Source organism: Drosophila guanche, unplaced genomic scaffold, assembly GCF_900245975.1.
Source record: "Drosophila guanche unplaced genomic scaffold, DGUA_6, whole genome shotgun sequence".
NCBI lineage: Eukaryota > Metazoa > Arthropoda > Insecta > Diptera > Drosophilidae > Drosophila > Drosophila guanche.
Genome location: NW_022995749.1, coordinates 3,212,711 through 3,240,463, shown reverse-complemented (window position 1 = coordinate 3,240,463; position 27,753 = coordinate 3,212,711). Strand labels below are relative to the sequence as shown.

Genomic DNA, 27,753 nt, shown 5'->3' with positions numbered 1-27,753 from the left:
ACGGGAATAATCAATTCAAGTAAAGTGAAAGTTAAAAGAATTCCCAACTGCCTTTCGGCAATGCGCCCACACACACACACACACACAGGAGCAACACACGGACACACTCCTGTGCTCCATTGAGTGAACCGCGACAAAGAGTGCATTTTCCAGCCATTATTAATATGAACTTGAGATTGTTTCTGTTCTCTGTTGAGCACACAGAATTAATGCCAAGAAAAATACGCATAATTTCTCATGTGGGGGCGTTAAGCTGGCACTCGACATGGAGTGGGCGTGGTTCATGCGAAGTTGCCATTTGGCAACTGGCGAAAATCCAAAATCCAAAGACGGCACGGCATGATTGATTCCAGGAATCCAGGAATCCAGGCATGTGGTGGCCTCAGGCACAGTGGAATGGAACACAACAGCGCTACAACAATAGGGCCAGGGGCTTGCTTCAGCCGTTGCTGAACTTTAGAAATGGAGATTTATGGGCAAAGTTAAAGTTAAGGGAACCAGGCAGGCCGGCACTAACTCTAAGGATCTTCGACCAAAGCTAGTCTCTGAGCCATTAATTGGCAAAGTCGGCTGTCAACGTCCGGGGCCAGGGCCAGGGGCAGGGCCAGGGCCGGGGCCGGGGCTGCTGCCAGGCAGTCAGTCACCTGTTGATTCCGGCTGCCTTAATTAAAGCCCTCCAGTTGGGCCAACTTTTCTTATCTGTTGCCAGAAAGTTGGACTTGTCTGTGGCTCTAATGAGTGGACAGCAACGGGTACAGAACAGAACAAATTAATCCACTTTGCTGAAATTTGTCAAAGTCAACTAAGACCAGAGAGAGGTGAGATCCAACTGCCAGTAAACTTGTTTGACTCAATGTGACGGGCACAACAAACTTTGGCAATAAAAGATGACTGAAGTCAGAGCAAAAGCAAAGCGAACCAATTGATGGACACCTATTGAAAATATCTAAGCAAAATCGAAGAAGGGAGAAACGAATTAGATACCAATCTGACAGGGCCATGCAGTTGGCTTAAACCTGATGGCGCTGTTCCGGTCCATTTGTGTATTAAATTATGCACGAGACAACACAATAAGGCAAATCAACGACTGATAAACAACAAATGATAGGCATAAATGGCAAAGCAGACCAGTACTCAGCAGCGTATGACATTTCTCGAATTTGTACACGGAAAACCTTTTACTTTTCGCCATGTTACATTTTTTTCTGTTGCTAGCTAGTAGTTGCATGAATTATTGCTGTTCGGTCGTCACTCACTGCTAGTGCAGAGAGCGGGGGAGCAAAGCTGGCAGCAAAAACAAGTTTACAGGACAGGGATTATTACAAGGCTTTAGCGAGGACGCGCTAAGATTCTGACGATGCTGACGGCATGCCCATTGTTGCCGCTAATGACACTTTTATAACTTTTTATAGATTTTCCACACACACACACATGTTTAGTGTGAACTGTGAGGCCATTTATCGTGACAATCCTTTTTGTACACACACGCACACGCTTCCCTTTTCAAAAACTTATTTACGAGAATGTGCGGAAGACGCTGTCGGATTTGTAGAGGCAGCCCGCAACACATCTATTTATCTACTCCTCGGCGTGTATCTATGTGTAGTTGTTGTTGCTATAGTATTTGTCTGTTGTGTCTGTGTGAGGAGGCCTGCCTGGGGCGCGTATACGCAACGTGACGCATACGAAGCAGGGGGCGAAACAAACAAGCCGCAGTATAATTTCGCAACAAAATTTCAAATGCCAGGCATGAACAACTTTTAAACTTGCCCCCAAAACACCACCCAACAACCCTAGTATGTGTTCCCTGGGAAACGCTGATGCGTGGCAAGTTGAGTTTGGAGTTGGATAAATTTAGCTGCGGACTGGGGACTAGGGCATCTGGGGATTGGGCATCTGGGCATCTGGGTATGGGCAAATAGGCAAAATCAAAAGTAATCATCTTCAGCACACACACACACACACAATTTACTTGAGGTATGATTTAGTTTATCACTCGGCAGAGCTAATCTAAGAGATAGAATAAATAGAATGAAATGTAAACGCACATCAATTGGCAACGTCATGGCACCTTCTGGGTGTACAATAACTATTCATTTCTGCATGTGATAAGCACAAGCACAAGACGCTCACGTGTCTATAAAATGGACTGTCACAGGCAGAAAGTGGAGAGTTAAGAGCGAGCAAGAGGCGAATCAACATGGCAACTACCGGCGGCTACGATTCAGTGACAAAAACCTGGAGCTGTGAGGAGCAGAGACCACAGTTTGGGGAGGACCTGTCCATGGGTGAATTGATATTCCAAGAGATGAAACGTCACCCCAAGGATGTAGCGCAAGTAAATAGATGCATACACCTCCTAAGACAAGATCTAACAACCCTCTGCAGATATCAGACTCGGAGAAAACGATCCTCCTGCGGGAAGAGCTACTAATGAATGCGATGCGCATTGCCAGCTACTTGCGCAACCTTGGACTGGAGCAGAGCGACGTTGTGGGCATCATAGCACGGAACACGACACATATCTCGGCTGTGGCCTATGCCTGCTTCTTCAATGGCATCGCGCCCCACTCCCTGAACATTGCCTATCTGCCGGAAATCATCGAAAAGCTCTACAACATCACCAAGCCACGCATTGTCTTCTGCGACGGCGATGAGTACGAGAAAGTGCGTGAGGCCACGGCCAAGTTGAATGTGAAGATTGTGACAATGCGCAACCATCCGACGAACTCCATCAGCATTCAGGATGTGCTGCAGACACCGGTGGAGAAAGGCTTCCAGCCAGCTCGTCTCAAGTTAGGGAATAGCCAACAAATGTTTATACTTAGCTCATCGGGAACCACGGGCACGCCCAAGGCAATCACAATGTCCAACAGCCGCAAGTTGCTCAATGGCATGAAGTAAGTATTGCCCAAGGAATACCATCCAATGTCAGCTAACAGATTTGCTTATTCCCGCAGCATGCTGACCACTGCCGATGTTCAGTATGCAGCCAGCACCCTGGACTGGGCATCGGGAACAGCAGCTGCCATCAGCGCGGGTGTCTTCAGCACGAAACGCATCATTTCCGAGAGAGCGTTCGATCCTGCCGACACTCTGCGCATCATCGAGGAGTACAAGGTCACCTGGCTGATGCAAGCACCGTCGCATGTGGCGGCGATTGTGGGGTGTCCGGCCATTGAGGTGGCAGATCTGCAGAGCTTGAGGTACTTCCTGTACACGGGTGGCCGCTGCACGCTGGAAACACAGCTGGCACTTCGCCGGCGCCTGGGCAGGGATTGCCTGAACTTTGGCTATGGATTCTCAGAGTTGGGCTGCTTCTGCGCTCTCAATTGGAAGTTCGACGAGAAGCCCACTTCCGTGGGTCGATTGACATCGGGCTTGAAGGTGAAGATTCTCGACGAAAGTGGTGGCCCCGTGGGACCCAATGAGGTGGGTGAGGTTTGCGTTAACACGGGAGACCACTGGCCCGGCTACTACGGCAGCCCGGAGGCGACGAAGCAGGTCTACGACGAAGACAACTGGATGCACAGCGGTGACCTGGGCTATATGGATGATGATGGTTTCTTGTACATTGTGGATCGTAAGAAGGATCTGCTGAAGTACCAGAGCAACAAGTATTACCCCCACGAGCTCGAAGAACTCATCGCCCGAATGCCAGCCGTGGCTGATGTCTGCGCCTTTGGCATCTGGACCGAGGCAAATGGGGACGAAGCTGCTGCCGCTGTTGTCAAGAAGCCGCGTGAGCAATTGACTGAGCAGGATGTGGTGGAGCATGTGGCACGGCATGCGAAGACCGAGTTCCTGAGACTGCATGCCGGCGCGCTGATCGTTGACCAGTTGCAGCGAAGTGCCAATGGTAAAACCAATCGAATGGCCACCAAGCAACACTTTCTACAGGCCAAGGGCCAAGTCTCAGTGCAGAGTTCAGGTTGTGCCGAGTCATGACTGACTTGCATTATTTCTGTTTTACCATAACCCAAAACAAGATAAGTTTGGGAAAAAGATAACAATTATTACTACTTGCTTTAAGTTCTTTTTGTGTTAGTCAGTGTGGATTTATCTCTCACTAGATAACATCAAATTGTACCTTGGCCCAAGCGGAGATGGAATCAGATGCCCTCAATTGGAATTAAACTGGACTAGCAGTGAACCTCTCTAGTGAAGATTGCCCTACATTTGTGGGGAAATCAAGGAAATGGGTCGGAGAAAAGGGAACACACATTAATCTGCATGATGTTACACTTGCAGTCCTTACAGTTGCTCCGTGGCTGTCCCACGTGTTGACCACAGTGGGGTCTGCCTCCTACTCTCATATACCATGGAAGGACACAGCGAACATTCATCCACGAGTTCTCGTATAAGCGGCATTTGTAACTGGTTTGCTTTTGTTCAAATTACAAGTTGCATTTTTGCCCCGCCATTTGGTCTTGCTGCTGACAATGGCAGGACCTGCGACCAGCACACTGCTGCTGTTGCTGTAGCTCTTGTGTCAATATCCTGGCAGCATTGTTATTATTGCAGATGGAACATGCGCCTGCTCGTTAGCTGAAAAATCCTTGTTTTCTCCACCAACTTTGACATTTGATCAACGCCATTAAAGGCAGAAAGAGTCCGCAGAGCGAGTTTAAGTTTTTATCCAGCAATTGGCCTCATTTAATGCCATTCCGTGTGGCAGTTCGCTTTCCATTCGCGAAATCCTGTGAACGGGGGAAAATTCTGTCACTTGGGCACTTTAAATTGACCGCAAATCGTTTGCTAACAACGCGCAAATTAATTAATTTCATTTACACTCAATTAGGTAATGTCGATTTCGCGCTGCACCGACTCTGAATACTCATAAATAAATCCCATGCCCATGTGCAGCGGCGGCAAATGAATCTTTTATTCATATTTGTGCGAGTTCATTCAATTGAAATGCGCTTGTTTTTTGTCATTTATTATTAATAACATGTCTGCATATGTATTAATTATGAGTGGTCCAGCGCTCAATGACTGGATTAACTGGCTATCTGTTTGGCAGCTACTCAAAGACAAAGTGAGAGCCGGAGAACCGCGGTGCTTCTTCCTAAATGCTCTCATCGAGGCACTCGTTCCAGCAGTATTTAACGACATTTTGCGACAGTTTGATTTATGAATACAAACAAATTTCAAACTTCATATTGAGTTTGAATGAAAATGCTTTCCTCTGGTTATTTACACAATGTTTCCCCACACCCAACGCCCAAGTGCATAAATCAAAAGGAAAGCTGCTCGCACCTTTGGATTGTCGCCTGCCCCGAAATTGGATACTTTATGCCATTGCTTTCTGCGCTGCTTTCTGCTTTCTGCTTTCTGCTTTTCGGTAAGTGCAGTTTTTCGGCACTTGCTTGGCGCCCAAAGACCGTACGTAAGTAGATATCAGCATTGGAATAAATTATATTTTCGAGGCAACTCCTTATCGAGTGCAAGCAACCGGAGCAGCGAGTCGCAGGAATATGGAAATGGCGCCAACAGCTGCAGCCGTAAATTCTGCTGCGTGCAGTCGGTACGGGGTGGCAAAAGACTTAGTTTGCCATTGAATCACAGCTAATTGCCAACGCACCCCCGCCGACTCCGCAGCTGAAGGGCTCCCATGAAGCCATCACGAAGGGTGCTGCTGTCCAACAGCGTGATTACGCACAAACCAACACCAACGTGGCATGAAATGATTAATGAGCCATAAAATGTGAACTTGGGTTGGCGCACCAAAGACATTCACAGCTCCTCACAGAACACGCAAGAACCGGAGTGAACAGGAGCTGGGCCCACATTTTAATGGCATTTTTATTGCACGTAAAACACAAATTGGGACAGGATTGGCACAGAAGTGCAGAGCGCTTCGAAACACATGCCAATTGTGTGTGTGTGTGTGTGGTGTGGCAATTACATTTTCTTTTAATGCATCGCATAAAATGCACGAAATGGTTTTTTAAACGTTTGCAACATTTCATTTAGAGCTGATATCCAACGCCTTCCACTTCAGTTGTTATCCAGCCGCAGCAGAGAACGGATCGGCAATATGCTCCCATCTGTTTTCCTCTTATTATCTGGCATAACGCTGGGAAGTAAGTTTTGCTTGAGTCATCTGTGAACTATTTCATTTTCAATTCCTATTTGCAGATGCATTGGGCAGCAAATCATTTGGTTGTGTGAATGCAAACAGTGATCAGGAATCTTACTTTTGGCTTGGAACCAAGCCTGCTCCGGCGTTGCCATCACCTCTCGCAACATACTGGCGCCGGCGCACTGTGTGATCTGGCAGCACGAAAAAGACTACAGCTTCAGGACCAGAGGTGAAACCCATCACATCGGGCGGATTTTCATTCATCCGAGATACACTTTCGACCGCTCTGATAACGATATCGCTGTGCTACAGCTGGGAGACGATTCTGTGTTGTCTTCCTGCCTGCCTCTGGCGGAGGAGGTGCAGGCCGTGGCCCTGACTGCCTCTCGCTTCGATGTGGCGACCACCACACTGGGTCCCAAGGGGAAAAACAGGCTTCGAACGAGTAAAATTACGAGCCAAGCCTACTGCCGGCGGAAATTTGAAGGTCTGAAAGCCCAATGTTGGTGGGTTCGGCATTGCTGGACAGGAGCATGGAGAATGGCACTGAGACATGGCAGCTTTTGGGCATCTCCGCGCATGGCCTGCCCGAGGGCAAACGTCACATGCCGACTCTATTTACACTTGTTTCAGCGCACAGGAAGTGGATCAAGGAGATAATTAATTTATAATCCCGCCAAGTGAAAGGTTACAAGAAAATAAATACAAACGAGATAGCAATATGCAGAATTATGCATAAATACTTATGCAAATCCCTCTGGCTGGATGAATCATAATCAGCAAAGCCTGCAGAGACGACTGCGAATGTGTTGTGCGAATCCATGCAGTCTTTGTTGAGTCGACGAGATGCTGGGACAGAGTTTATATTTATTTGTTTTTGTTCTATTCGTGCTGCGCGAGTTTTCCTTCCAAGGTTCGTGCGGGAGGCGACCTCAATTCAATTCTTTCCTCCTGAGCTCACAGTTTTTGCGGCAGTGTGCGGAGAGCGAGCCTGCGGACGACTGGAGGAGAGGCAGCTCTACAACGACAACGCGTACGCCGAGCAGGATGAGCATCCATGGCTGGGTCGTCTTGTCTACAAGAACCAGAGTGAATCGTTCATTTTTCATTGCGTTGCCGTGCTGCTCAGTGTCCGGCATGTTCTGGCACCCGCCAGCTGTTTCAAAGGCAGCAAAGTCTACGAATACACTCCCCATGCGGTGCTGTTCGACACTTCCTCGGACTGCGCACAGGCCAGCAGCCATGCCAGAATGTTCAAGATTGAAAAGATTATTGTGCATCCCGACTACAAGAACAACACCCTTGGGGATGATCTAGCTGTTGTCAGACTAGATCGCGATGTGCCATTCTCTGCCTTTGTTCAGCCCATTTGCATGCCGCACTCCTGGGACGGACCAGCGACCTTTGTTGCAGCAAATGTGGATCTGATTGGCTATGAGATGGGAAACAATACACGCAGCCGGCGCATCAAGGCTTATGCGCACGTCAGCGATCCGCAGTCTTGTGTGCTTCGATACCCGGAAACCCGGAGTCAGCTGTGCGGCTACATCAAAGGCGCGGAACTGCAGCCAGGATCGCCTCTGATAGGTGTTCGTGTGGAGAAAGGTTTGCCAGAAAATTATTATCTCATTGGCAATTTAGTGGGCGGCTACGATCCATCCCTATCAGCGCCATACTTGTTCATTTTTGTTTCCCCATACAGGAATTGGATTTTGGATAATATTCATGCCAATTGATCGCAATATTTCAATTCAACTAAATTAAATTTTGTTCTCTCCTGGTTCTTGCTTTTGTTGACTAAATTAAACGAGGACAAATCTTTCAGTAGACTGATTTGCTGAAGATATTTAAATCCATAAATAATCCCACAAAACCTTTTTTTTTTGGTATTTAATCGCTAAAACGAAATTGGCTGGTCGCACGACGATGAGTCCGCCTTGAACTGGTACTTCAGTTTATGCTTGAGGGAATATTAGAAAAGAAAAATATATATTTTACTGAAAATTTTGAATTTAAAAAGGAGTTGTTTGACGAACGGAGACCAAAAATATAATGCATAACCTTTTTAAATCATCCCTGAACTGCATTGCGCTGCCACATCGCTGCAAAAAGGTACCATCGGTAACGATAGTAACGATAGCACTATAGTTTTTAAACATCTAGAAGGTCATCTCTACTGTGAGTTCATGGTACGTTTTAGGGTATTGAAAACACAATTTTGGCATACATTATATATATGTATGTAGAAGTTTATATCCGTTTACATCATTCATTCCTAATATACTTAAAAAATATATAGGCATAATGAGCCATAAAATGTGAACTTGGTTTGGCGCACCAAAGACGCTCTCTGAACAGGAGAACACAAATTGATACAGGATGAAGATATGTAAAAAGAAAACAGAAAATATATATGTTTAAGTCTTTAAGTCTCTAAGATACTCTATTTCAAAGGCTGGTATCATGAGCCAAAAATATTTGGTTCGACTTTTTGTTTTCTGAGTATCCAGCAACGTTTACAAAATCCACATATTCTTATCGATATATCGATACGCGAAGTGCGTGTGTGGACTGAGAGAACAGTAGACAGGCAAGAATTATATGCCGACAATTATTTCTTTTGTGAAGGAGGGGAGGTGAAGGAAACAAGTGCGCTCAAAAACGTAAAAGAGAGTAATAGATCGTCGGAGTCAAAAAAAAGGTCTCCCATGACTTTAATGAAAATTAAATCATTTTACTGAAGTAAATAAATAAATAATTTATTATTTGAGCTCTTTTGTCAAAAATAGACGTTTGGCAAACCATTTGTATTATTGCCAAATGCCAAATGCACTCTCAATGCAACTACCAGCTCCTTTTGTTGCTTTTTTATTTCCAGTTTGAATTTCAAACTGCCACTAAAGGACACATGTTTACAAAACACCACGCACAAAAGAAATATATAGCAAATTTATGGCTAGAATTTTTTGAGGTGCTGGATACCAGCCTTTGAGATTCATAGGATCACCCACATATTTTTGTAGCAAATGCCGGGGGTACGCATATCGCAAACGGCAACGGCGGCGTCACACATCTATATATACGGTATTGTTAGTGACGCATCTTCTACTTCTTCAACTATTCGGTATGTTTGTGAGGTATGGTAACACCATATTTTCCCTCCATTTTTCCCCATCAATTTAGGCGTCCGTGCAACTCCGAATGATTAAATTAAACTGATGACAACCGTTCTAGATAACTTCCTACGAGCTGAGAAGATCGGAGAAGGCACATACGGCATTGTGTACAAGGCGCGCAGCAACCTAACTGGACAGGATGTGGCGCTCAAGAAAATCCGCCTGGAAGGGTGTGTAAATCAACAATCAAGTGCAGGAACAGGCATCCAGCGTCCTTTCTAGAGTCCAGGAATTGTGGCAACCAGCAGTTGGCAAACGGGGTGCAGTGCAACTACATTTGCATGTGTGTATGGACAGTGAGCATACTGGCTGCTCACGCCATGTCCTTGACGAATGTCAAACAACTCGCAGGAGCCTGCTGCACAACACCGCCAGGATGATGTGCGTGCTGCGCTGTTATTTCGAAATGCGTAGCACCACATGATTCGGCTGCGTGGTCCAGCCACACCTTCAGCATCAAAGTTGCAAGCGTTCCTCATACATTCCGTGACATTTACTGACTTTTTCCTCCTTTTTGCAGAGAGGCGGAAGGTGTGCCTTCCACGGCCATCCGGGAGATATCCCTGCTGAAGAACCTGAGGCATCAGAATGTGGTGCAGCTGTTTGACGTGGTCATTTCTGGCAACAATCTGTATATGATATTTGAGTACCTCAACATGGATCTGAAGAAGCTAATGGACAAGAAGAAGGATGTCTTCACACCGCAGTTGATTAAAGTACGCCGCTCGGCTGCATTTTGTCACATTTAAGCTAAAGCATTTAGTCTTTTCAGAGCTATATGTACCAGATACTCGACGCACTCTGCTTTTGTCACACCAATCGGATACTGCATCGCGATCTCAAGCCCCAGAATCTACTCGTAGACACGGCGGGCAAAATAAAGGTAAGGCAGCAAGCAAGGTTTACAGTCTGTGAGTTCCGTGCTAATTCATCGCTTTAGTTGGCAGATTTCGGACTGGCACGCGCCTTTAATGTGCCCATGCGACCGTACACCCACGAGGTGGTCACGCTGTGGTACCGCGCACCGGAGATATTGCTGGGCACCAAGTTCTACTCGACTGGAGTGGACATCTGGAGCCTGGGCTGCATCTTCGCCGAGATGGTAGGTCATTCGTATAACTCTATAAATTCAGTAAGTCATCAATATGCTGTCTTAGATTATGCGACGCTCATTGTTTCCCGGAGACAGCGAGATCGACCAGCTGTATCGAATCTTTCGCACTTTGAGCACGCCCGACGAAGCCACATGGCCGGGTGTGACACAGCTGCCGGACTTCAAGCCCAACTTCCCCAAATGGGAGGCCAGCAATGTGCCTGCACCCATCCGCGAGCACGAAGCCAACGATCTTATAATGGTGAGCGACACCCAATCAGCATCCAGCAGCTATCTATAATTTTATTCTTCTCTTCTGCATAGTCGATGCTGGCATATAACCCCAACATACGCATCTCCGCCAAGGATGCGCTACAGCATGCCTACTTGCAGAATGTGGAGCACGTGGAGCATGTTGCGCTGCCGCTGGACCCCAATGCGGGCAGTGCTTCTCGTCTCACGAAGCTCGTCTGAGTGTCGCCCAACCCCGGATCAACCCTAGCTAATTTCTTGTGATCTGTTAGTATAGTAAGTCCAACGACTACCTCACTACCACTTATCCACCTAATATATAACTAGAGAAATGACATTCTGACTGTTGTCTTCCTTACAGCGGTGGCAACTTCATATCATCCATTCCTAACGCACACACAACAAATTCTTTAAATACACGTTCATGCTCATCAAGTACTAACTGAGTTTATTCAAGATACATTTGTATATCGGTTCAGTGCACCAGGCGCGCAGTGAGAAAGTAGCGTTTTCTATGCCTAGGCGTAACCTTGGCACCTGCCTCCGAGACTGTAGTGACGCCACCGTTGCGCTCCGAGTGACGTTGCCGCTGGCGACTGCGCTGATCGTCGCGCATGTACGTGCCCAGAGCATTGCGCGTGCTTTCTGAGAGCGGTGCGGGTTTCGGGGCGTCATTATCGCCTTCGCCAATGCTGTGAGTAGTTGCATCGGCCAGTGGTGTACTATCGCTCGAGCTATCATCATCGACCACTTCTTCGCTTTGATTGGCCGAGTCGCTGGCGTCGACTGTGCTTACAGGGGACTGAACTTCTGGTGATGATAGCGGCAACGGCCGCAGAAGAGTGATCTTTTTGGTGTTGATTTTACCCAAAATCGGCTGCTCCTGTGGCTCTATCTCCGGTGAGGGATCGAAGCCATTGTAGTAGTTTGGCTGAAAATCTTGCGGACTGAATCGCTGCACGCCGTAGTAACTGCCGGAGTTGGTGTCGTAGAAGAACATTGGCTGAGCTGGCGGTGCCGGCAACGGCGGTGCATAATATTCGTACGGATCATCATATTCCTGCGAGTCGTAAGAGGGTCTTCGCTTTAGCTGCTTGCGACGCTTTCGTTTGCGTTTCTTGGAGCTCTGCTGCTCTGGAATCGGTTCCTCTAGCTTTAGCTCTTGGTCCTCATCCACAGCCTGAAGGAACACTGGCGTTGTCTCAATTATATTGGTGCTGCCATCGTTGAAGAAGTTAGCCAACGGATTGGTCAAGTTTCGCAAACTAAACGAGGGCTGAACACTTCGAATGAAACTATTCCATACCCGGACCAGCGGACGCTCAGTGGTCGTCGTTGACCTCGCCTTGCCGTAGCCAGTTAGCTGACGCCTCCTGTAGCCACCGCGGGTACTCGGCAACAAGACATACTGATAGTTACTGGAACAAGAGTACAACATAAGTACATAAGTAAATCTTATATTAAGCTGATATTTCCTACTCTTTTCTGCCTGGATGATGTGCCTGTGACAAGATCTGCTGCAGCTCCAAAGCCGGCGTCCTGGCTGATTCAATCTGTGTGGGATAACTCCATGCTACAAAGAGCAACAAAGCTGTCACCAATGGCCAATGCATGGCTGTTTACTGTTGCTGTAATATCCTTAGGTGAAGGCCAAGCTCTGGCTGCGTCTGTTGCCCTTCCTGGTCTCGAGCACACTGCGACAAATCGAAGACGCAAACCTAGTGGTCATGACCATTGTTTTGTGTTCGAGCGCATCTCATTAGACTATTTGATGGTGGTCCACTGAACTGTTGGCGAAACTCTCAATATTCAATATCCATTTTGGTATGAAAATGGCATTGTTCCAAGCCCCAGAAAGGCGGCTGTGTTGGCGACATTAACATTAGCTAACCCAATTCTGATGGTGTCGAAAAGAGGAACATTCTTACTCCGCGGCTTCGAGGCAGCTGCCAATCTCGCCTTCTCTATACATATGCTAATAGATTTTTATAGATTACACAATTAATATGCCATTCGAGGCATCTTCTGTGATTAAGAAACTCGTTTGCCCTGCCTCGCTCTGATCTGGGAATGTTGTCAGTCGTCGAAGATTTCGAAAATTATGCCAAGTCTTTTCGCGAAATGCTTTCTCCTGATGAATTTCTGTTTATGGGAGCAACTTCTTATCGCGAATATATGATGATCTGTCTAAATATGAGTAGGAGCGTATTTATGGGTGCATTTGAGTTGCCATTCTACTTTATGGCATGCAATTCTGAGTTTTTGCGAACTTAAAATGGTGTTTATCATGTGCTGCCTCCATTAAGGCAAGTTTTATAGCCTCGATATGTAGAACAATTTAGAAATTTCATTTAAATTAAGAAATTTATTCATGAAATAGTCGAAAGGGACCGACAGGTCTTAATGAGAAGTCTCATGACGAAGGGAAGGCTGGCTTGAATATCAGCGGCAAACAAAACAAACCAAAGCGTGCAAAAGCAAAGCAAACACAAATGGAAAATCAAAGTAAATTCCTAACAAGTGTTTTTCTTTGCATTGCAGCAGGAGTAAAAGAGAGAGTGCACGAGAGAGCTGTCGGCCGCGGAGAGGGCTTTCGGCTGGAAAAGCTTTGGCTCTGGCTTTTTGGCCAGGAAACGGTTCAGTCTACTTTGAGATTCTTGGCCAGCAACAACGCGACATACGACAGTGAAAGCGGCGCGTGCTCCAAAAAAGAAAAGAGGAAGGCTGGGAAAACGCCAGCAGCAAGGAGCTGTGGCTGTGGCTGTGTCTGTGTCTGTGGCTGTAACAGTTTCCACCAAAGTCTAGGAAAACAAGCCCAGGAGGAGGCGCATTTAAGTGGCAGTTGCTTTTTTGGGCTAAGCTAAGCAAGCGATTCCGTGTGATTTCTATTCATGTATTTGTATGTACGTGTCTCTTGCCTGTGTGCGTGCGCGACTGCCAGTGTGTGTGTGTGTGTTTGTGTGCCTTTTGTGTATCCGTGGAGCATTCTGTTTTTGTGCTGCTGCTCCAAATTTATACAGAGCATATTTTGTGTCCATTTAATTGAATTAAGTAAAGGGCTCCGCCACCGAGCCGAGTGTCGCCATTCCGTTCCATCTTTACATAAGAGCAAGCGTGAGGATACAGATACAGAGAAAGACAGAGCAGAGCAGAGAATGTCAAGAATTGCGTAAAGTTTGTGTGGCTCGTGTGTGCCGTGGCCCGTGTGTGCCGTGGGAAAATGACATTAAGTGCTTAAGTAAATTATATAAAATCATTAAACGCCCCGCCAACGAGCATCCATAACACGGCAAATGTGAAACGACAGCTGCAGCCTAGCCTGGAAACACACACAGTTTCCATCGCTACAAGATAAACCGATTCGCCCAAGCAATTTTCCTTGCCTTTTGGCCAAATGAAAAATTCAAAGCCGTCACAACGAGCCTGTAGCTGGGTGGTGGGGGAGGGCGAACTAGATTTTCGACCTGGGCGGGCTACTGTCAAGGTGTGCGCTACCTCAAGGCCTAGTAGCTAACCCTAAACTCGGCAACCACAGGCACGCACACATCCACACACCTACACACGTGTCCACACACACACGCAGGCAGAGCCATACACTCTCCCAATGGAAACATCTTGGCGGGCGTTTTGTTTTCCATTTTCAAGTGCGCTTATTGGAGGGTGCCGCAGAGCGAAGGAGAGCACCCGCACCCGCACCCGCAACCCGCAACCGCAACCGACCCACCAGGTGTCTGACGGAAACAGTTTTTGGCGTCACTTTCGTTTTCGTTGTTGTGCCCTCGCTCAAGTGCTGTGCTTGACCATAACCACTAAAAGTGTCACAATGCGTACACACCGCGTGTTGTCCTCGAGCGCGCGCTGTGTATTTGTTTTTGTGTGGCGGCCGTGTCCCACGAGCTTACGCTCGTAAGCTCGTTTACTTTGGAGCGACGCCGCCACCCACGCCTGCACGGAGAGCCAGTCAGTCTCTTGCTCCTCCTCTCTTCGCGATTCCATGCTCTCTCTTGCTGCGGCACATTCTCTCTGCTAATCAGCTGTTTGTGTTGTTTTGAATCGCATTCCTCCATTCCGTTATTCCTCCATCCGCAAACAACAAAGGAAAAAGTACCGTATATCCGTGGCTGCCTGTCTGTCTCTCTGTCGGTCATCTGGTCACGTTTTACCCATTCCCCCCAGTCCTATGCTTGGCAATTTAAATTTTATTGTGACTTTTTATTCTTTATGCGAGCGTCTTCGCTCGCTCTCTCTCTCTCTCTCTCTCTCTCTCTCTCTGCTGCCTATAGAGCAATTTAGCGACCAAAAGTATGCTCCGACAAGCCATCAAAATGATGGCTCTACATTAGCCTGACAAGTCTTTGGGGATGGCCAAATGAATGGTATTGGGTGGTACACTAGTGGCCTGGCCTGGGAAAATGACATCGAAGCCACCTGTCGAGTGGCTAAATATTTAATACGTACCTCAGATTTATGGAACGCCAGTGCTTTGTGTACCCCAAAAGACCCCAAAAGTTTACCCGAACAACAGTGCATGGCTTAGTCCAGCAGCAGCCGGAATACTTGTTTCTTCCTTTGGCCAATGTCTTGGCATGCGGCCAAGTTCCCCTTTTGGTTTTCCGTTTCCGTTTTTCATGGAAATTGCAAAACTTTTGGCTGTCTGTCTGAATGGCTGGCTGCCTGGCTGCCTGGCTGGCAGGAGCAGCATTGTCACAGTGATTCGGGGTCCGCTCGGAAAAGCGATGAAATTTCCATATTTCTCGCATTAGCCAACAGTTACACTGGCGGTGGCGGTGCCAGGGGCTTTGCTGAGTGACTGCTCATTAAAATGCTATAAGTGTACGAACAATTTGCATGTTGCACGAGCAGCGGGTGGTGCCGCCGCGCTTCGAGCTGAATAATTAACACGCCAGCCAATACCATACCTGTGGCTTCTGCCGTTTATTGGGTGCTCAGGAGCGTACAATTAGCGAATTGGCATTTTGGTAGATAAAATCAAGGTAGTGCCGTATGGCCAGGAAGCTGGAGAGGATGCGATTGTTCTCCCAGCGCCAGTCGATCATCAGACCCACCAGATAGAAGTTCTGTGTGTTGTCGCCCTTCACCTGCATCCCCACCAGCGGTGCTCCGATGTAGTAGCCATCGGGCTTGGCCTGGTAGCCGCAGACTGTGGTGCTGCTGGTGACAATGGAGCTGACCTTGGACTGGCAGAAGCCACGACTCAGGGTGTTCACCCAGGTCTTCATCTTGAGAGCCTCCTTGACGCGCAGGCCGGCCACAATGAATGTCTGGCCCACAAGTGTCCCATTGACCAGCTGGGGTGGCGGCATGCAGGCGGGCATCACGTTCGGGTTCAGCTTGGCATCCCGCTGCAGGGTGAGCACGGCCAGGCTGTTCTTCAGCGTCAACGGATCGTACTCGGGATGAATGGCGATCTCGGCCAGCTTTATCTCCTGAGCGGGCACCACACAGAATCCATCCCTGTCGCAAGTCGGCTGGCTGATAACCGAGCTCTTGTTCCACACTCCCAGGTGCACGGAGAACGCCTCCGCCTCGCCATTGTACTGCACGAAGCAATGGGCGGGGGCCAGCACATTCCTCTTGGAAATCAATACGCCGAGGCAGCCATCGTTCTGGATCTTTCCCTCGAAGCCTGAAGGTCACATTTGTATCTAGGGTAACTCATTCCTTTCTGCTCCGACTGAAACTCACCTTTGCCGAAGACGATGCGTGCCAGCCACTGGTGCTCCGTGGGTGTGGCAAAGGATCCCTGCTTGAGAAACTGATCCTCATTGAAGTAGCCGCACTCGGTGTCCTCCAATTTGGCAGAGAGGGCGCCAGTCCCAGAAGCCAGCAGCAGCGTGATCAGCGCGATTCCCCAATGCATTGCAGAGCGAGACTCAAAGTCAACTGAAATCCGAGATCTAACGTTGAGCTCTCTTGTTGATGCAATCTTAGTGGGTTTCCCCAGAAGTCTACTGGCTATCAAATCAACAATTCGTTCCACCTGTGGTGGGCTCTGTTCAATGCAATTGACTAATGATAATGAATGTTCTCCGAGATGATTGCATTAGAAACCTGTTCCCAGATACGAGTCTCTGGGCAGTTCCCAGCACGATGCATTGCATTGTTTCCGCATCGTATGAGTTCCATGATTATTTATTGAAAAAACATATGGGAAATACGCAAAAACAAGTTCTATAAACTCCGAACTACTTTGTAGCTGTATTCTCCATTATCCACGGACGAGCACGCCTCAAATCCTGATAGATATGTGTGGTGGATGCACCCACGCTCATGACCCTGGCCAGCAGAGCAACCAAATAGAAACTGTGAGGCACATTTCGCTCCACGCTGATGTCCATCAGGGCCGTGCCCTCGTAGAACTTTGTGCGCTTGACGGGAAAGCCGCAGAGCTGGTTCTCGGGGGGCAGGGTCGACGCGGAGGTCAGTTGCTTGCACTTCTGACGGGACACCGTCATGGCCAGACCCTTGCCCTTGACGTTGTCCGTGTGGGTGAAGCCCGTGAAGTGCAGGTTGCGATTGATCAGCGACTCTGGCTCCGCGTTGCCCTCCATGCAAATGGGTTGAATGTAGTTGGTCCACTCTAGAGGCTCCACGAGGCGCAGGATGGCCATGTCATTGTCGCCCGTGTCCTTATCCGCATCCGGATGCACCTTGATCTCCGCCACATTGTACAGCTTGGGCCCCGGCACGCAGAAGCCCTTGTTGTTGCAGGCGAACTCCTCGTCCGGTGAGTGGCTCTCATCCCACACGCCCACCATCACGACGGCGCTCACATTGCCCGTGCGGTTCTTGAAACGCTTCACACAAGTGGCGGTGGTGAGGACATGCAGCTGGTTCACTATGACCACGGTGCATCTTGTGTTTGTGTAGCCATTGCCTGAGGTAGAACAGGAGTTAGTGTCGAGATCAGAGCTCAGAGCGTGAGTGTTGCACTTACCCGTACTCTGCAGCAGAACTCCTATCCAGGGATACTCCGAGGGCTCTGTTCTTTCGTCTGTTGTGTAGAGCAATCGCTCCTCCAGGCGTCCACACTGGGACTCTGCTCCTACTGTCAGAGCTACGGGGAACAATTAGAAATTACCGTAAACTACAGAGAATATAGATTTGTGTTTGCACTCACCAGCCAGCCAAGCTACAACTAAAAGTTGAACAAGTTTTCCAGCTATAAACATTTTGATCTCCGCTTGTCTCTCTCGTCTGTCCAAGTGCTGGGATCCAACTGAGCAAACCGCATCGCCAACTACTCAGCTTTAGCTCAAGTTTACTGAGTATAAAACGCTCCATGAATCACGCGAAATCTCTCGATAAGATTGAATGTAATTGACTGCCTGTCAGTAGATAATTCTCTAAATGTAATTCTGTAATAAGAAAGATTCATCCAAGAAGCTTGCAAGAACTAATGCAGGAACTGCTCAACTTTTGCTCCCAGTGTACGCTAAAGACAAGACCAGTCAATTACCAGAGAAAAGGACACTCATTATATACCGATTAGATTGTTACAATCCTTCGACCCGCTGTCTCACCAGCACCATTGGGTGCTCCCTCGCTCTCTCGGATATGCATGTGCACAGGCCCGCCCACGCCTACGTCTGGCTCTGAATAATTAATGTTTCAATTAGAATGCTATTATCGAGGGCAAACACAAGCTGCTCAGCAGCCACTGAAGGTGAAGGACACCGAAGGACACTGTAGTGGATCGCAGCAGCGGGGGGGCCTCGACTGGATTTAACACTCGGCACTAAATATGCTTACAAATTGCCCCGGCCAGATCCGGCTGGCAGTTTATTGTCCACTCCGACAGCGCGCTTGCAGCTTGACCTGCTTGAGCCAAGGCGGGGAGGGGCGGGACGGGGCGTGGGGTTCATAACTCGCATTGTTATGAATCCCCCACAACCCCAAATATATCATGCCCACTCCCCCCTGCCCCTTTGTGGCCTAGTGTGTACCGAAGCGGACTTTAATGAACAAGCCGCTCGTTGGTCATTCAGCACTAAAACTTGGCTTTGGCTCTCCCTCTGGCCTTGGTTTTTGCCTAGGCCAGCGAGTACCCCGGAGGGAGCTCCACGAACACAAAGAGAGAGAGAGAGGGGGGGGGGGGGGGGTTTGGGTATGCAAATTGCTTGGACCTGCGTGGGCTTTGGGTGCGCCTTTTGCTTGTAAAAAGGGTCGAGAAATGAGCTGCCTGCTCCTTCGGACACTTGCGTGTCCCTCAATCTTTAATCGCTGCCGGCACGCTAGCTAATGGCGGTGGCTGGAATCGAACTGAATCATTGATTGCGAAACTTCAATTTAAGACTGGGAATTTCTCCATCTTTAAGCTGGCTCGGACCACTGTGAACACAACCATGAGCGAGGTCTGGCAATGATGATAGGATGACGCGTGACGGCGAAATTCCAGCAATTTTCAATCCGAAACGGGTCCGCACACCTGCCGTCGTAGTCACCGGAGACTCATCGACAAATGTTCCCTACAGCAGCAGCAGCAACAATAACAACAACAACAACAACAACAGTGGGACTGGGACTGGGACGGGGACAGGGCCGGGAGCCAGCAGCAGCTCGGCAGGAACAGCAGCAGCAGCAGCAGCAGGGGGAGGAGCTGGAGCTGGAGCGGGCACAGGAGGAGCGACAGGCGGCTGCGGCTTTAGCAATGTCCTCACATCGAGCAATCCGCAAATAACCCACCAAGACTCGATCTCATCGAGCCAGCAGGATCCCAATGAGGTAATCATTATACCAGCGGACACCCCCACGGGGGGTTCCGGCGGCCACAATGCACAACAGCACTTCGGCGGCGACTCGAGTGACACGCAAACCGGACTCGACTCTCAGCAGCAGCAGCCGAATGGCCACGGGGAGGAGCCGGAGTTGCGCTTCAGAAAACTGCAAGCCTGCAAGCAGTCCTGCTGCTCGGAGCTGGCCCGCAAGGTGAGTCCACCACACCCCACAACTACCATTTCCACTTGCCACAGCACCTCTCTCCCCTTGCTTCTTGCAGATGTACTTTGGGGTGTGCGTGACCATCCTGATGACTGCCTCGTGGGTGGGCGCCACGCACTGCATCAAGTACATGTACAAGTACCGGGCGCCCTACGACGACGTGCTGAACGATGACCAGGACACGTCGTCGAGCCGGGCCGAGCTGAGCGCCGAGCTGGAGGAAATCATGGCCATCAGCGACTCGTCGCTGCATCACGTCGAGGACGCCACCGAGATGTTCAATATACCACCGCGGCAGCCTGTCTACTTCAGTGCGCCGTTTTTTGCAGCCTGGTTCTTTACCAACTTCTCGCTGCTCTTCTTCCCCATCTACATCCTGGGCCTCGTGTCCACGCGCAAGTGCGACAAGCTGAGCGAGGTCCTGGGCGATGTGCTGAGAGGATTCCGGGAGCGCGGCTTCACCGTCGGTGAGTTTGTCTCTCTCTGGGGGCACCAGCTCAGCTTTGCAGCTAACTTGATGTTCCCACAGGTCGCTTCCTGAATCGCTGCCTCTCCTTTTGCATTTTGTGGCTGGTCACCACCTATCTGTACACGCTCTCCCTGAACGTGCTCTATGCCACGGATGCCCTGGCCCTGTTTGCCACCAATGTGGCCTGCGTCTATCTGCTCTCTTGGGTGATCCTGCACGAGCAGTTCGTGGGCGTTCGAGTGAGTAGTTCCCAAGTCCATGGTACGCTCAATAATTATCCAATCGTTCCACCCAGATTGTTGCCATCATTCTCTGCGATACGGGCATCGCACTGCTCGCCTACATGGACGGCATCACGGAGAGTCGTACGCTGAGCGGCGTTGTTCTGGCCACACTTGCCGGCGCTGGCTATGCCGTGTTCCGGGTAAGTCACACTCCGATTGTGTGTCGTGCCTTGGGCTCATGTCGCCCTGTCGCCTGTCGCCTGTCGGCTGTCGCTTTTGTAGGTTATGTTCCGCAAGGTGATGGGCGATCCGCCTGTGGGCCAAATCGCGTTCATTTTCACCGCCCTGGGCTTCCTGAATGCCCTGCTGCTGTGGCCAGTGGTGCTGGCGCTCTACCTGACTGGCACGGAGAGCCTGACATCGGAGAGCATACCCTGGAACCTCCTGTTCGCGGCAAGCCTCCTGCTCTTGGGTATGCCAACCTGCCCCTGCCCCTGCCCTTTTTGAAACTTTTATCGTTGTAATTAATTCCGCTTGCAGTTTTCCACGTTCTGATGCAGTTCAGCGCCGCCGTAACGTACAACATGTTTGTGACATTGGGTCTGATTACGGCTGTGCCCGTTTCTGGTGGTATGTACCATGAATGGGTCTTGGGTCTTGGGTCTTGGGTCTTGGGTTTGCTGAAGGAGATTCCGTGACTACAAATTGTTATAAAAAAAAACGCTAGCGGTGGGCACACGACATTGTTTGATCTGACCGACTGTAGCTAAATAAGATCTCAAGTGGGGAGTTGAAACCACTTTGACCCGCCGAACTTATTGAACTTCCCACCCATCATAGCCCTCGATGTCATACTGTACAGTGCTAATTTTGCGGGCATGAAGCTGGCCGGGGTCATACTCATTGGCATTGGGTTCTTCCTCGTAATGTTCCCCGAGAACTGGCCCGACTACATAACGCGACTGCTGCGGTAAGTGGAGAATGTGAATTCACTAATGAATCATAATATTGCTACAAATTACAATTGTTATGCAATTAATACGCTAATTTTCTTTGTCAGAGTACAGAATCGTGCGTGTTTCGTTCAAATATATATTTTACAATTTATTTGTTCAGTGTTTATTTCCTTTGGCTTCATTTCCCTACGTTGTTGCTTTCAATTTAGTGTTCTTTTGTCTTTGTTTATTGCTAAAAGAGTTCGTAACACTAACGACTAAAGCCAATGTATTAAATATCAAAGAATTAAATCATCAACGCATTAATTGAAATTATGATTTGTGTTCAAAACAAAAACAAAAACAAAAACCATGTTGACTTACCAGTGTACTCACATAAACTCTATATATTTAATTTTATATAAACAAACATCTTGCAGAAAGAGCGTTCGAGCCATACTCCGCTACCAATGTTGTTGTGAATTAGCCGAAATTCGCTATGCTCATTCGGTAGGCCAAAAACACAAGCTAAGCCAAACCCCCCAAGCACCCAAAACACCCACACCGAAAACCAAACCAAACCAAACAATTAGTTATATAAAGTAAAACTAGAACCGTAGGCAATCCTAAGATCTGTTTTTTTTTCTTTCTTTGTACCATTAAAGAACCTTCCATCGCTAGTGATATTGTTAAGTGACAGATACTTGGCAGATTTTTTACTGAATACCACTTCTATGCTATAGCTACATGTAATGGGTACAAGTTATAATAATCCTCACATACATGACAAACAATACAAAAAAACCAACACTTTGGCTTCCAACTTTTGCGCTCACCCTTGTTGAATTGAAAGATATGTTTCCTAGCCATGTAACTCTATTTATATGTACACACAACGAACTTACATACATATACATATACATATATTATATGCCTTGTAATACATACTATACATACCAAGTACATACATGTATCATGTATGTATCTATCTGCATATATCGTTATCGTTATAATCCGTTAAACCGACACTTCTTCGGCTGTTGTGCAATTGGTTGACAATCCCGTCTCATTGTTGTTCTAAACGTTACTTTGGCGGTGTTGTTACTCTTTATACACCACCATACCATACCTACATACATATATATTTACTGTCGTTGATCTATTTGATAGTTGAATTTGAAGCTTCCCCATACATGCCATCCCTCAGTTGACCAGAGACCAAACCATTCTTTTGTTTTGTTTCTTTGTGTAAAATATCTTTCTGGTGGTTGGTTGCTGATGCTGAGGATCGGTTATTCCACATCGTAGTAGTTCGTACACCCAAACACAGTCTAACACACCGCTCCAACACACCCACACACACACACACACACACACAACTCTCTACGTAGAAACTTTCCAGAGGAATTGGCTGCTGCTGCTGCTGCTGCCGCTGTTGGTGGTGATGTTTGGCTGATTGTTGTGTGATCTAATCTGAAACGCTTATTTTTGACTTGGCCCAATTTACATATTTACATACTATTTATGTATTTATGTATCTGTAAATACATTCCGATTATTGTTTCGTTCTTTTGTTACTGAAACTGTCTGCACCTTTTAGTGAGGCGAGCGCAAGTAACTATAGATGTTATCCAGATGTTACCAGCATGAACGAATGTACTCGAGCTGTACTCCCCTTATCGTTTCTCGTTAGACCAATTCGAGTGCAAGTTTTCCAATTTCCCTTTGCCCTGTCGTCCCTCAGGTGCCTCCAACTGCAAGAAGGAAACAAACAAAAACCCCTTAAAAAACGAAGTAAATCCTAAATACAGATATACATAAAAATGCATTCGAAAATGTTACTGATTGGCATGTTTAAATTATGAAACCCAGCTTCGTTTTCTCATCGTTTCGTATCGGATTGGAGGCTTTTTCGTTTATTCCAAATTCAACTTCTCTTGAGTTTCTCTTTTCATTTTTCTGTGTGTTCTGTCTGTCTACAAGCCGAACGAATTCTACTCTATGCTACTACTATAACTCTACCTACCTATGTACCTGTCTACTTCTTATATATATATAAACAAACGTGTCGATATTTCAATTGTATTTTTGCAGAAGCATCATAATGCTGGGTCACAACGCGAGGTGAGTTTCGTGAGTAGGCTGAGAGGAGAAATGAGTTTGTTTTCTTTTTTTTGTTTCTTTTGTTCTTTTTGTTCTACAACAACACGGTGGCCAAATCGAATAGGAAATAGAACATACATAATAGCCCAATAAAAACCCGAACTAATACTAAATAATACTTGTACAACATTTATCCAAAATCCAACCGTAAGCGAAGTTTGTTTTCAATTCGATTTCGATTTCGTTTCGTATCCCATAGTCAACTAATCCTTGCCTAGAACTTTTGGTATTTCGGGTTTCATTTGGCTTGTGGGGAGGGTTGGTTTATCGATTCTTCTTACTCCTTACTTAACTCTCTTACTCTCGCATCCCAGTATGATTTCAATATCCTCTCCATAAGCTACAACATATTCCATATTCAGAGTAAAGTAAAAAGTTATCAAATACAGTAGAGCCAGTCCCAGCTGATTTCAATTTGCCAATTCCTTCAAAACTGTTTTGATTCGTACCAAGGTAAGTCGAGGCCTGACCCTCTGCCAGCAACTATTTTGAAGCAACTTCACCCTCACCTCATCCAACGTTTGCCATTCCCGAGCTGTAAATGACAGACACACTCGCTCGCTCGCAAATTCTCACACACCGAAGTACTGTACGTAGCTCTTTTGATCGGTTTCTTGTCTGTTGTTTAATTATTTTGGAGACTGAAATCAACCGAGACTCCTGTACCAGCAGCTCTCTAGTAGAATGACATTTTCTGATTTCTAATTTCTGATTTGTATATAGTAAACACCGCTAATCTGTGCTATTGCTTCTTTTTTCTTCTTGTTTTTCTACTTCACCTATGCCACAAACCTGCCTATCTCTCTCTCTCTCTCTATTTCTCTCTCCCTTTCTCTCTCTCTCTCTCTCTTTGATTACTCGACTATTCTATTCTCTTCGAACTGTTCTCTCTCTCTCTCTCTCCCCTAACTCTTCAAACACTGAACACCTCAACATGTAAACGAATCCGACCCGGCTATAAAAATCGATCAATTGTCATTGCAAAAATTGTACATTGTACACTGCCAACAAAAAAACACACACATGAATACACATTCATGAATACACTCGAACAACACATGTAGCGGTAGGCCAGCGCTTTGTAAACGAGATGCTATAGTCCCCGGACCGTCCACGAGATATGCGCAGCGGCACATCACGCGCACGCACCACATAAGCTAAGAGTCGGACAAGTCACAGAAAATGTACAGAGCAAAAAGACCGCAACCAGAACATATATAAATCTATCCATCTATATTTTGTAAAAAGATTTTCAAACCAAACAAAAACAAAAGCCAAAGAAAGTCCTGTACTCGAATGCACCACTTGCCAGCCCTTGGGGTAAGTACCAACACAATCTTCATTTCTCTTGTATGAAAGTTACGACAAGTGCAAGGTACAGTTGCCCACGCGTAGAGTTAGTCGCCGACTGGGCGGGGCCGGGGCCGGGGCCGGGGGGATCGATGGATCATCGTGAATGCATTGTTTTCTGTTTTCGTTGTACTGTTATGTTTTTGTGCCTTTTGCTGTAATTTTTCCTTTAATATCCTCTTCAAATTATGCGTTCTCTTTCTCTCTCTCTCCTCTCTCTTTTTCTATGGTCTCCACAGATCGCAGCATATTTATGCATCCCATTATAAACACAAGCGAAAGTATTATGCGGTCAACACAAACCCCTATGTGGTTTGAGCCAATCGCATGAATGAATCGCAGATCTCGAGGCGGTCGATCGTGGTGGCCACTGGGCCGTGGGCATTTTTGCTTAGACCCCACGGCCACTGCCACGCATCGCGCCAACAATCTTTTTTGATAACCGTTGTCTGACTGTTGAGAACAATTTTTGTACCAATTACCATTTAGTAGAGTAAAATAGTTTCCCCATAGAGGAAGCTCACATGAAACGAACAACGGTGAGAGCTCCAGATATGCTTTTTTTACATCATTTTTTTCTATTATGAACTTCTCAAACTTTGTAGCCCACTCGATTGTCCTCACTCATGCACAGTCCACCAAGTCACCTCTCGTCACTACATAAAATATTGAATTATTTGTGGTAAACATTTGTTCACTTCTCAGTTATATTCTTATATTGCTTTGTGAGTGTTTGCCTTTGCACTTTGCCTATGTTGTTGTTGGACAGTGTATCTAAATAAATCTTGTATGTGGAAGAGCACAAAAAAGTATATTTGTGGCACTCGTAAATCGAACCACCCCGCTTAAACCCACACAGACATACACTCCACACACACGTACACCTACACCTACACCTACACCAAGACACAATATACAGGAATTTGTGTAAATAACTTCAACCAAAACATCAGTAAAAAATCAGTAAAAAGTCTTAGATCTCTTAGGCCATTGTGCGAGAGTGTCAGTGCACTGCAGACAGCCGCCTCGTGGCTATTCTCTGATCTGCAGTGCACACACGATGCTCAATTCGAAATTAAATAGTCTTGCAAATGATTAATTCATGTAAATGTGAGTGTATGTAGCGCATTAGAGTTGAACACGAAAAGAAATGCCTAGAAACTAAATCAAACTAATGCCATACAAAAGAACTTGCCTCCAAAGAACTCCATAAACCGAGCCAATACTAACATGTACAATTCTTTCTAAAAAAACAAACAAAAAACACCAACAACATGATTGTTTAGATGGGGTCGCGGCCCTCGGAGCGGTACTTCAATAGGTCAGCATCCCACCATTATCGACTATCGGACGGGATACATAAGGTCCCATCTTCGTTCACCCTCTGGCCGTGTGAGATGACTGATCTATCGCCAACAACCAGTGGATTTCTGCATGGCAGCGCCAACGCACAGCATCACCAGCAACTTTTACAGCAGCAGCAGCAACAACAGTCCCATCAGCAGCACCACCGACAGCACCACCATCAGCACCTGCAGCGCCAACACTCGCACACCTCGCTCACCAAGATCCACCGCCAGAGCAGCAGTCACAGTGTCCATGGCGCTGGTCGGTCGGTGGCTGCCGGCGGGACCACGGGTCGACTATTCTCCTACTTTGGCAACGAGCACGAGCATGAGCGAAAGAAGTCCGAGACGTCTTTCTTCAACCTGGGCTTCCGTCGAAAGTCCACGGTGGTCTACTATGCCCCAACCGATTAGGGAGACTCTCAGCTCATGCATATCAAGCAGGAAGCACACGACTAGAAAATACAATCATTCAGTGTTTAAGGATTTAATAGATGTTTGCACCTTTAGGAGATACAACTATGTCGATGTCATATTATTGTCGTTGTTGTTGATGTAAAAGTTTAATCGGAACACAATTTTGCTCAAATATAACAGTTACAGCTACATATACAAGATACAAGATACAGTCAATCCAGAATCCAGGCAACCAAACCACACCAAGACAAACCACGCCACGCCACGCCACGCCTTCAGGAATCGAGCACCCGAAAAGAGCTCAAAAGTGCCCCCAAATGTTAACTATAATCGTGAATGATTATTATTTAATACTCATAATTATTACGAAATTGTGTAAGGAATCGAAGCCAATTGTTTTTAGCAATTATATACATACAAACATACGTTAATTATAACTGAAATTGCATAGTCAAATGTTTTAAAGTGGATCCACGCAATGGCACACCTTTGCGAAGAAGAGAAACCCAGATACTTAAGGCAATTAGTTTATAGACTTCACCAACAACAAATTGAGATTCACTTGGCTAAGGAAAAACCATTTAATTGTAAGCTCATCTAGCCACTATATCCAAAAGGTTTTTCGTTTTAGACTCAACTGTGCATTTTGGATTGGATTTTTGTTAGGGTTGAACTGATTGCGAGTCGAGTCAAAAAACAAATTAAAGTATTAGTATTTTTTAAACGTTTATGTGTTGTTCGTAATTAGTAATTCGAAGTGTTGTAGAGTCGCCCGCAATGAACCAACGAGGAAACTGTTGTATGTATTAACGTGGCCGGCGATCGTGTGGCCCAGTCTCTACCCCTTTGTTGGGGCCTTCAGATCTGAGCTGCGTATATATTGTATTGTACTTTGTTGTGTAGCCACATCCAATAATTGATTTGTGATAGTTTTTAAAAATGTTTGACAACCAACTGCGTACACATACCCCTACTTTTACCCACCCGCCCACACACAGAGAGGCAATGGGTGTAGCTGGGATGTATTTAGAACACACAAAACTGAACACGAAATAAATAGTTGAAAGAAAAGAAACACCGGAATAGTTGATTGAATTATTTTAGGCACTTCGACAACGTTCCTTAGTTGGCTATGAGTTTATTGGGCGATGACAAGCCGTGTGGCAACTGGGAAATTCATCAGTAATACAACATCAACCATTCAAATTACATCTCCCCTTCAAAAAATTATTTTAAAATTCTAAAAGGATCGAAAAATTAATATCAAAGTCCAAATTGGAAA

General features: G+C 46.8%; 7 protein-coding genes across 12 annotated transcripts; 4 read left to right on the top strand and 3 right to left on the bottom strand.

Annotated features, from left to right (window-relative positions):
* Window positions 1-2,200: 2,200 nt before the first annotated feature.
* Window positions 2,201-3,948, top strand: LOC117585408 (luciferin 4-monooxygenase-like). The gene is made up of 3 exons (XM_034274876.1): window positions 2,201-2,338; window positions 2,389-2,900; window positions 2,961-3,948. Exons 1-3 carry the CDS (start codon window positions 2,201-2,203, stop codon window positions 3,946-3,948), a joined length of 1,638 nt encoding a protein of 545 aa, XP_034130767.1.
* A 2,983-nt stretch (window positions 3,949-6,931) lies between these two features.
* LOC117585407 (CLIP domain-containing serine protease 2-like) lies at window positions 6,932-7,849 on the top strand. Its single transcript, XM_034274875.1, has 3 exons — window positions 6,932-6,998; window positions 7,061-7,690; window positions 7,788-7,849. Exons 1-3 carry the CDS (start codon window positions 6,932-6,934, stop codon window positions 7,847-7,849), a joined length of 759 nt encoding a protein of 252 aa, XP_034130766.1.
* A 1,396-nt stretch (window positions 7,850-9,245) lies between these two features.
* On the top strand, window positions 9,246-11,044 carry LOC117584947 (cyclin-dependent kinase 2). Of its 3 annotated transcripts, none has more exons than XR_004573887.1 (7): window positions 9,246-9,431; window positions 9,782-9,977; window positions 10,034-10,144; window positions 10,202-10,363; window positions 10,419-10,616; window positions 10,679-10,882; window positions 10,968-11,044. XR_004573887.1 is itself a non-coding variant. In XM_034274140.1 (7 exons), exons 1-6 carry the CDS (start codon window positions 9,304-9,306, stop codon window positions 10,826-10,828), a joined length of 945 nt encoding a protein of 314 aa, XP_034130031.1. In that variant the 5' UTR covers window positions 9,246-9,303; the 3' UTR covers window positions 10,829-10,873; window positions 10,968-11,044. The 3 variants fall into 3 exon arrangements, 2 of the variants coding, with proteins under 2 accessions (XP_034130031.1, XP_034130030.1); XM_034274140.1 differs by having other exon boundaries at window positions 10,679-10,873; XM_034274139.1 differs by lacking the exon at window positions 10,968-11,044 and having other exon boundaries at window positions 10,679-10,941.
* Window positions 11,045-11,081: 37 nt separating this feature from the next.
* LOC117585386 lies at window positions 11,082-12,348 on the bottom strand. Its single transcript, XM_034274835.1, has 2 exons — window positions 12,086-12,348; window positions 11,082-12,024 (listed from the first exon to the last, which is right to left on the bottom strand). The coding sequence occupies exons 1-2, from the start codon at window positions 12,217-12,219 to the stop codon at window positions 11,082-11,084; spliced, it is 1,077 nt and encodes a 358-aa protein (XP_034130726.1). The 5' UTR covers window positions 12,220-12,348.
* An 896-nt stretch (window positions 12,349-13,244) lies between these two features.
* LOC117584945 lies at window positions 13,245-27,537 on the top strand. 4 transcript variants are annotated; one of them, XM_034274133.1, is made up of 11 exons: window positions 13,245-13,509; window positions 18,946-19,555; window positions 19,626-20,034; window positions 20,097-20,275; window positions 20,332-20,460; window positions 20,543-20,732; window positions 20,801-20,890; window positions 21,101-21,230; window positions 21,636-21,705; window positions 23,290-23,319; window positions 25,995-27,537. In XM_034274133.1, the coding sequence occupies exons 2-11, from the start codon at window positions 19,001-19,003 to the stop codon at window positions 26,466-26,468; spliced, it is 2,256 nt and encodes a 751-aa protein (XP_034130024.1). In that variant the 5' UTR covers window positions 13,245-13,509; window positions 18,946-19,000; the 3' UTR covers window positions 26,469-27,537. The 4 variants fall into 4 exon arrangements, with proteins under 4 accessions (XP_034130024.1, XP_034130025.1, XP_034130026.1 ...); XM_034274134.1 differs by having other exon boundaries at window positions 13,245-13,513; XM_034274135.1 differs by lacking the exons at window positions 13,245-13,509; window positions 23,290-23,319 and having other exon boundaries at window positions 18,972-19,555.
* Window positions 15,518-16,510, bottom strand: LOC117584948 (CLIP domain-containing serine protease 2). Its single transcript, XM_034274141.1, has 2 exons — window positions 16,313-16,510; window positions 15,518-16,253 (listed from the first exon to the last, which is right to left on the bottom strand). Exons 1-2 carry the CDS (start codon window positions 16,485-16,487, stop codon window positions 15,553-15,555), a joined length of 876 nt encoding a protein of 291 aa, XP_034130032.1. The 5' UTR covers window positions 16,488-16,510; the 3' UTR covers window positions 15,518-15,552.
* Window positions 16,707-17,866, bottom strand: LOC117584949 (phenoloxidase-activating factor 1). Its single transcript, XM_034274142.1, has 3 exons — window positions 17,748-17,866; window positions 17,565-17,684; window positions 16,707-17,504 (listed from the first exon to the last, which is right to left on the bottom strand). Exons 1-3 carry the CDS (start codon window positions 17,797-17,799, stop codon window positions 16,813-16,815), a joined length of 864 nt encoding a protein of 287 aa, XP_034130033.1. The 5' UTR covers window positions 17,800-17,866; the 3' UTR covers window positions 16,707-16,812.
* Window positions 27,538-27,753: the final 216 nt, after the last annotated feature.

Bases quoted from the DNA above. Each gene is read 5' to 3' on its own strand.
- LOC117584947 (XM_034274140.1), top strand. From the start codon at position 9,304: ATGACAACCGTTCTAGATAACTTCCTACGAGCTGAGAAGATCGGAGAA. The intron at 9,978-10,033 runs GTACGCCGCTCG...TAGTCTTTTCAG, and splicing joins TCACACCGCAGTTGATTAAA to AGCTATATGTACCAGATACT. The intron at 10,617-10,678 runs GTGAGCGACACC...TCTTCTGCATAG, and splicing joins AAGCCAACGATCTTATAATG to TCGATGCTGGCATATAACCC.
- LOC117584948 (XM_034274141.1), bottom strand. From the start codon at position 16,487: ATGCATTGGGGAATCGCGCTGATCACGCTGCTGCTGGCTTCTGGGACT. The intron at 16,254-16,312 runs GTGAGTTTCAGT...TGTGACCTTCAG, and splicing joins ACGCATCGTCTTCGGCAAAG to GCTTCGAGGGAAAGATCCAG.
- LOC117584945 (XM_034274133.1), top strand. From the start codon at position 19,001: ATGACGCGTGACGGCGAAATTCCAGCAATTTTCAATCCGAAACGGGTC. The intron at 20,276-20,331 runs GTGAGTAGTTCC...CGTTCCACCCAG, and splicing joins AGCAGTTCGTGGGCGTTCGA to ATTGTTGCCATCATTCTCTG. The intron at 20,891-21,100 runs GTATGTACCATG...CACCCATCATAG, and splicing joins GGCTGTGCCCGTTTCTGGTG to CCCTCGATGTCATACTGTAC.
- LOC117585386 (XM_034274835.1), bottom strand. From the start codon at position 12,219: ATGCATTGGCCATTGGTGACAGCTTTGTTGCTCTTTGTAGCATGGAGT. The intron at 12,025-12,085 runs GTAGGAAATATC...CTCTTGTTCCAG, and splicing joins CATCATCCAGGCAGAAAAGA to TAACTATCAGTATGTCTTGT.
- LOC117584949 (XM_034274142.1), bottom strand. From the start codon at position 17,799: ATGTTTATAGCTGGAAAACTTGTTCAACTTTTAGTTGTAGCTTGGCTG. The intron at 17,685-17,747 runs GTGAGTGCAAAC...TGTTCCCCGTAG, and splicing joins AGTTGTAGCTTGGCTGGCTG to CTCTGACAGTAGGAGCAGAG. The intron at 17,505-17,564 runs GTAAGTGCAACA...GTTCTACCTCAG, and splicing joins AGTTCTGCTGCAGAGTACGG to GCAATGGCTACACAAACACA.
- LOC117585407 (XM_034274875.1), top strand. From the start codon at position 6,932: ATGCTGGGACAGAGTTTATATTTATTTGTTTTTGTTCTATTCGTGCTG. The intron at 6,999-7,060 runs GTTCGTGCGGGA...TTTTTGCGGCAG, and splicing joins GCGCGAGTTTTCCTTCCAAG to TGTGCGGAGAGCGAGCCTGC. The intron at 7,691-7,787 runs GTTTGCCAGAAA...TTCCCCATACAG, and splicing joins AGGTGTTCGTGTGGAGAAAG to GAATTGGATTTTGGATAATA.
- LOC117585408 (XM_034274876.1), top strand. From the start codon at position 2,201: ATGGCAACTACCGGCGGCTACGATTCAGTGACAAAAACCTGGAGCTGT. The intron at 2,339-2,388 runs GTAAATAGATGC...AACCCTCTGCAG, and splicing joins ACCCCAAGGATGTAGCGCAA to ATATCAGACTCGGAGAAAAC. The intron at 2,901-2,960 runs GTAAGTATTGCC...TTATTCCCGCAG, and splicing joins AAGTTGCTCAATGGCATGAA to CATGCTGACCACTGCCGATG.